At 56.4% G+C, this 7,058-nt stretch overlaps 1 protein-coding gene across 1 annotated transcript in view; it reads right to left on the bottom strand.

The window, feature by feature from the left end:
• Positions 1-7,058, bottom strand: part of ARHGAP33 (Rho GTPase activating protein 33) — a 10,974-nt gene extending 3,916 nt beyond the window's left edge. The window contains exons 1-17 of the mRNA XM_021707644.1: positions 6,962-7,058; positions 6,793-6,877; positions 6,035-6,115; positions 5,793-5,930; positions 5,274-5,366; positions 4,594-4,716; positions 4,433-4,510; positions 4,281-4,347; positions 4,138-4,197; positions 3,899-4,051; positions 3,711-3,813; positions 2,442-2,586; positions 2,279-2,361; positions 2,087-2,194; positions 330-713; positions 175-242; positions 3-37 (exon numbers count right to left, since the gene is read on the bottom strand). Of these exons, the coding sequence (XP_021563319.1) occupies positions 3-37; positions 175-242; positions 330-713; positions 2,087-2,194; positions 2,279-2,361; positions 2,442-2,586; positions 3,711-3,813; positions 3,899-4,051; positions 4,138-4,197; positions 4,281-4,347; positions 4,433-4,510; positions 4,594-4,716; positions 5,274-5,366 (1,500 nt within the window). The 5' untranslated portion in view covers positions 5,793-5,930; positions 6,035-6,115; positions 6,793-6,877; positions 6,962-7,058. The remainder of the gene's footprint in view (positions 1-2; positions 38-174; positions 243-329; positions 714-2,086; positions 2,195-2,278; positions 2,362-2,441; positions 2,587-3,710; positions 3,814-3,898; positions 4,052-4,137; positions 4,198-4,280; positions 4,348-4,432; positions 4,511-4,593; positions 4,717-5,273; positions 5,367-5,792; positions 5,931-6,034; positions 6,116-6,792; positions 6,878-6,961) is intronic.

Genomic DNA, 7,058 nt, shown 5'->3' with positions numbered 1-7,058 from the left:
ACAGCCCAAGCCCCGGCCCGCAGCGTGCCCACCCGGGCTGGCAAGGCAGGGGGCCAGGGTGGATCAGGCGGGAATGGGTGGGCAGCAGGCAGGTGAGGAGGGGTGAGGCAGAACGAGCTGATGAGGAGGCAGCTCCCAGCAGCCAGTGAGGGCAGCGGCTCTGGCTCCAGTTACCTCGGGCCAGAGGGCCCTCCGACGAGCTGAATCCTGACTGGGCTGGGGTCCGGGACAGGGCGGGGAGTCTGGGCGGGGCCTGGGCGGGGTCAAGCCTGGGGACCTCCCACCTCCTCCCAGGTGGACCCATGGCCCCAAGGGCCCCCAGGAGCTACAGGGGGTGAAGGAAGAACGGCGTCCGGGCCAACAAGTGGGAATCCCGAGCGGAGGAGCTGAAATGAGAAGGAGGGGGCGCGGGGGAGGGATTGGCCGGGGCGGGGTCCTCAGGGAGCCTGGAGGGAGGTCCAGCTTCAGTGGGTAGGAACGGGGCTGGGAGCCCACCTGCCCTCCCACTGCAGCCCTGACGATGAGGGGGCAGTAGCCAGGACGTCAGGGGGTGGCAGGAGGGCACACCTGCAGGGTCCAGGCCAGCGGAAGCGAAGGTATCACTGAACAGGACGTCCACATGAGTGAGCAGAAATTCCACCACCACGGACTGCACCCGAACTTCCCGGAAGGCTGCCGCGCCACCCAGCCCCACTGACTCCAGCTCCATAGACCTGGACGGGAGGATGCGGGGGCGGCCAGAAGCCCTGAGCACCGGCGGGCAGGTTCTGGCTAGGCATGTTGGGAGCCGCCGGAAGCCATGACTGTCTATTCAGCACCTCCAAGCTTCTCAAATGGATCACATCTAGAACTGTGTTCTCAGCGCTTCCCTCCCCACCTTCCCCATCTCAGTCGAGGCAGTTCAAGGCCAAACGCCTTGGGGTTGTCTTTGAGCCCTCTCTTTCCTTCACCCCCACGTTCAATCTGTTAGCAAACTCCGTCAATGGCACCTGTAAAATCTGCCCAGAATCTAAACTCTTTTCCTTCTTCCACTGTCCCCACTCTGGTCCAGCCTCCATGCCCTGCTTCCAGGACATCGAAGCGGCCTCCTCCCTGGTCTCTTGCTCCTGTCTGTATGCCCACAGTCTGTTCCCTGGAGCAGTTTGGAGCCTAGGAACACCTAAGTGAAGTCAGAGCCCTCCTGGCTCAGAGCCCGCCCTGGCTGCAGCTCACCCCAGGAAAGCAAAGTCCTCGCCATGGCCCACGGCCTCGAAGTCACCCCTCTCCCTAGTCCCTGTCGCCTCTTTGACCTCATCATCTCTCTTTCAACCCCTCCCTCGCTCACTCAGCTCCGGCTCCAATGGCCTTCCGACTGTCCCTCCAGCACTGACCCAGCCCCAGGCTTGTTTCCTCTGCCTACTTGGTTCCTCCCCACATGTGCACATGGGTCCCTCCCTCACCCCTTGAGGGACTTGACTCAAAATGTGACCTTCTCAATGGAGTCATCCCCACCACCTTATCTAAAAATGTAACCCCCTCCTCCGTACCCTAGGCCTTTTTTCCTGTTTATTTTCCCCCACATTCCCTATGCCCACTTTCTGATGTACCACCCATTGTACTTATTGACATATCTGTACCCCCAGAAAAACGTGAACTGCTCCAGGACAGAGATCATGACTACCTTGGTCTTCAGCAAGTCCTCTAGGCTCATCCTGCTGCTGGCCACAGAAAGACATATTGAAGCCTTCCCTGCCACTCTAGCTAAACGCTTCAAACTGCCATAACCCTGCATGCCTCCCGTCTCTGCTTCCTGTCTCCTCCGTGGCGCTCATCGCCATCTGACATTATTCTGTATTTTCCTTGTTGATGGCTCATTGTCCATTTCCTCATTGGGCATATGAGTCTTAGGAGGACAGGGCTTTGCTCACTACCATGTCCCAAGTGCTGAAACAGGGCTTATACATGGGAGGTAGTTGACAGATATGTATTAAATGAATGAACGAGAAAACAAAAGTTGGGTGGGCTCCTGGGGTGGTTTTGGTGGGACAGTTGAGGCTGGCCCCATGGTAGGGAGCTGAGGGGGCAGGTTGGTGAGCTGCCAGCTTACCGTAGCAGGTTGGGTGCCCAGACAATGGCCAGGTTGCGGGCATGCATGCTGGTGTTGGCGCTGTGTCTGGCCATGCGGGCCAAATGCCTCAGCAGGTACTCCAGGGTCCTGAAGGTGGGAACAGAGGGGGACACCTAAACCTCAGCTCCCTTGGAACCCCACTATGGCCTTTGCTTGCCCCTCCTGGTTCACCTGTAATGTGGTGGGGGCAGCTGTTGGATGACATCGTGGACCCGCACCAGACGTTCCTCCTCCCCAGGCACTGACATGGCTTCCTGAGAGCGTGGATAGGCAAGATGAGGGCTGGGCTGAAGGCATTTCCGCGCCTTCCAACCCTGCCAGAACCCTTACTCACACTGAACTTCCCATAGAGTTGGTAGGTGAGCAAGGGGTTAGGCAGCTCTCGGAAGTAGAGCTTGCAGAGGGAGGAAACGCTGTGAATGTCCTGCAGGAAGGCGGGGCCAGACAGTTCAGGGATCCTCTCACTGTCAAACTCATGCCTGAGACCACCATGTCAAGGAGGAGGAAGATTCAGGTCAGAGCTGGTCCACCTGGCTGTGTTCCGCCTGCCCTCGTACCCAAGTGCCCACAGATGGACATAACCCTCTTCCCAGACCCTGTGCTAGGCTCTTCAGAGGCAGAACCTTACTGGACTCCTCAACAAACCTAGCAAAGGACACTGAGACTCAGGGGGGAGACACTTCTGCAGTAGCTACCCAAGGCTGTCTGACTCCAGAGTGTGGCCGCACTCCTGCCATGAAGCTGTGTCATTCTCTTAGCTTTAAGAGGCCACTGGACACTGTGGACAAAATCCAAGCAACCCCTTGCTCACAACTCTCTGGTGAGGCCCCACTGCTCGTGGTAAAGCTCCCACCCACTGCAACCTCATGCCTCTCTCACTACTCCTCCAGGCTTCATGCTGTCACCTCTTACCTCTCTGCCTCCTGTCAATGCCTTGCTCTTGCCTCATTCCCTCCCGCCTCTAGACTATCTCTCCCTGGCTCCGAACCCTACTGTGGCTCCCCTTTCTCTTGAGTAAAAGCCAAAATCCTTGCAAAAGACCCGCGTGCGCTATCCTGATGACTTCTGGGACATGGTCTCCTGCTGCTCTCCCCTTTGCAGTGGCTGCCCCCTCACCCCCTCCAGCACTCCCCGGAGTAGTCGTCTCTGCTCGTGCTATTGAAAACTGCAGTGCTCCTTCCTGGCTTACTAGTATGATGCTCCTTATCTCAATGTATTGTTCTCCATAGCACTTGCCATCTTCTAGCAAACTCTATCCTTGCCCCATTTGTCTTTTCCTCTAGCATGGGAGCCCCATAAGGGCAGGCACTTCTGGACATTTCATTCACTGCTGTGTCCCTGGTGCCTAGAATAGTGCTTGTCACATGGCAAGTGCTCAGTGAAGGTTGATGCCTCTGATGAGAATGCTAACTCTACTCTCACCTTTCAGGCCTTAGCTGGGGCATCAACTCCTCAAAGAAGCCATCCCTGACCTCAGCCTTGCTCTACCCCCATTCTATGCCCTCCTAACTCCTGATAACTGTGTCCCTGGCACATGGCGCAGGGCTGGAATAGTGACAACATAAATGCCTGTGGAATGACAGGGCTGGTGGAGGGCCCTCACCGCAATCTCTGGATATTGGAAGACACGCCTGAGAGCCTGTAGATTCCATCCACCACCCCATGGGCCTCAATAAACTCAGAGCAGCAGCGCAGCACCTGGGGCACTGGGAGAAAGCAGCAGGGTCAGGGCTGGGCAGGTTGAATCCTAGGTGGGGGGGGGTAGGGTAGGCAGGTGGGCCCAGGCCTCACCGTCCTGGCCCGAGTTGCTGAGATGCTCTCCAAGGTCACAACCAAACACCCTTTGCCGCAGGATTCCCCGCTGCCGCAGTCGCTGCCGAGAAGGACGGGAACGCATGAAGGTGCGGAGGAGGCCAGCCAGCTTCCCACGTGGCCGGGGCACAGCTGTGGGGCAGAGGCAGGCCACACAGGGTCAGCATGGCCATAGGCCGGTGAGGTGAGGGGAGAACCTGACCCATTGTTTCTATTACCTGACGTCAGAGATGAAATACCCTGAGCAGCTGGGATGCCGCACGGGGGACCATCAGCATCTGTGGGGCAAACAGTGGGCAGAAAGGATGGATGGTAGACCGAGGATGTGGGAGGACTTCCCTGCTCTGCCCCTGGCACTTACCCGCCTTTAGGCCTGGACCTGGCCGCTCACTGAAGAGTTCCACACACTCACTGGGGAAGAAACCGACCTGAGAAAGGGTCAGGGTCAGAGGCTGGGCCACCCTCGTTGGCACAGTGCCCTTGTCCTACCTGTCTACCCCCAACCAGGCTCACCTGGAAGCCTCGCTTGCCCCGCCACCAGCTCCGATCCTCTGTGGGTGGCATGTCGATCACTGAAACAATGTCTCCCACCTGGGAGGAAACAGATGGGAGCAGGGTCAGAAGGAGCAGGGAAAGTGGGAGCCCAGCTGGAGTCTGCTCCCCCACAGCCTCACCTCGAAGGACAGCTCATCCGGTGCCTGGGCTGTGTACCGTTTGATCACGTGGGCAGCAGCCACTGCAGGAATATTGAGTGAGGCCTCCTCACTGAGGAGTAGGCGCCGGCCATGATTGTCCAGCTGAAATGGAGGCAGGATGTGGCAAGGAGAGGCCAGAAGAAGGGGCTAATAATGGCAGACAAGGTTCCTCTATGCCTCATGAGGCCACCACCTGTCCCCTACCTCAGAGCCTCTGTCACTCAGAGCTGTTGACCAAACATCTAAATTCCTGCCCTCTGGAAAACAAGCCCCTTTCTTTCCCCTCACATGTCCCAGGACTCTACCACCCCTACCCCTGCATCCTCCCCAGCAGATGCTACACTTTTGCTATCTAAAAACACTCTGATTTAAGCCACTCACAGTCAGGTGTTCTGTGAGTTACAGCCAAATCCATTTCTAACTGTTATACCTTTAAGTCCTGACATCCCCCACAGCCCAACACCTGCTAAAACACACACACACACACACACACACACACTTTCTCTCACAGGAATGCGCCCACATAGACACTAAAATATCACTGCCTCCTCCACTCTGGCTCCTTTCTTTTCTATGCCTCCGCATACTCCCAGGCTGGTTCTCACTTCTTAGGCATCCTTTGCCCACCCTGAACTCCAAGACCCTTTGCCCAGGCCCACCTCCATCCAGGTGAGCACAGGCCCACAGTTGAGGTTACTGTCCACCAGTCCTGACAGGGTCTCCAGGTACTGCAGCAGCAGTGGCACCAGCATCTGAGGGTGGGTTGTCAAGGTGGGCTCCTATGAATGGACCCTGAGAGAGTCCACTCCCTCCCACACTGCCCTAGCTCATCTCTAGGCAGGGCTGAAATTCAACCCAAATGCATGAGTGCTGTTAAGCACTGAAATATTGGCATATCCATTGGTCAATAGGCCATGCTAAGCTCCTGAGTGCCCTAACTGGGATGGCCATGCTAACCCTTCCATGGAAGCCCCTGGACCTCCCCATGATCCTAAAATGAAATGGAGCTCACATAGCAGAACCCTGTTGTATGTCTAAGGCTTCTCCATTTGGATTGGTTGGGACTGGGGCCATATGGTGTTTAAATATTTATCTAAGTCCCCTGCCTTGATAGTCACACATCGCTAATGAGGACACATTGATGACTGAGGCAGGAGCTGAGACAACAAGTAGGTTACCTGGGCAGCCCTGGCCCCCTCTGGGGGTGGAGGAAGCTCTGGAAGGCAGGAAAACCTCCGGTCAAATATGCACCGGTGGAGGTGTGCATCCAGGGAACGGAAATCATCATAACTGCGGAGAACTGGCCAGGAACGGCCCTGTGGGAGCAGAGAGACAAAAGGAAGCAGTGGTCCCATTACACTGAGTTGAGGCCTATGGTGGCCAGTCATTCAGGCTAGATGAGAGGCTCGGGTGTCCTCACCTGACAGGTCACCTGTACCCCAAACACCAGTTCATTATCTCCAGAGAGACTGGGACCTTCCCGCTCTGGAGACAGCAGGAGCTGCAGAAGGACACAAAGGTACAGTGAGGGCCTCACTTTTGTCCCAGTCCTGATCTCTCTAGGCTGGCTCTACCTACGAATGGCTTTATGGCCCCTGCTGGACCTCCCCAAGGACAGGGCCTGGTGCTATGTGGGCCAGAGTACAGGACCCAGGTACGGAGCAGACACTTAACAAAAAGTTGTTGGATGAATAAAAGAACAAATGGGCTGGGCACGGTGGCTCAATCCTGTAATCCCAGCACTTTGGGAGGCCAAAGTGAGAGGATTGTCTGAGCCCACTGGTTCGAGACTAGCCTGGGCAACTTCGCAAGACCTCATCTCTACAATAAAAATCAAAAAATTAGCTGGGCGTTGTAGTTCCAGATACTTGGAAGGCTGAGACAGAAGGATCACCTGAGCTCAGCAAGCCAATGCTGGAGTGGCCGTGAGCGTGCCACTGCACACCAGGCTGGGCAACTGAGTGAGACTCCAACTCAAATAAAACAAAACAAAACAAAACAAACAACTGTTAAATGAATGAACAGCTATCCCCATCTGCTCTAGCCCCTGCAACTTTTGTTACTGACTGCTCAGATGGGTGGAACAGTCACAGGGATAGGTTCTTGGGGTAAAGCACTGCTATTGTTGCAAGGTTGAATAGGATCTCACCTTCACATCTGAGTGCAAAGCCCCCATACCTGAATGTGGCCAAAGTCAACATTCTCGTAGTGGAAATGGGCACAGTCTGCCAGCCGGGGGAAGGGACCTCGAGGAGCTGAGAGCCTGGGAGATGGGTGACATATCACCAACAGATCTTCAAGCCTCCTGAGTCCCTGAGCTGAGCCTCCCGAGTCCCTGAGTTCTCACCTCTTCCCTGGCTTCCCCTTCACACTGGCCCCCCCAGTGGGGGCTAGGGGCTGCACCGAGCCCTCCCCTGGGCCGTCCAGGCTGTCAGTGCTGCGAG

This window comes from Carlito syrichta, unplaced genomic scaffold (genome assembly GCF_000164805.1).
Source record: "Carlito syrichta isolate Samal-C Ts95f unplaced genomic scaffold, Tarsius_syrichta-2.0.1 Scaffold123311, whole genome shotgun sequence".
NCBI lineage: Eukaryota > Metazoa > Chordata > Mammalia > Primates > Tarsiidae > Carlito > Carlito syrichta.
The sequence above is the reverse complement of the archived record's forward strand: the minus strand, read 5'-3'. Positions and strand labels throughout refer to the sequence as shown.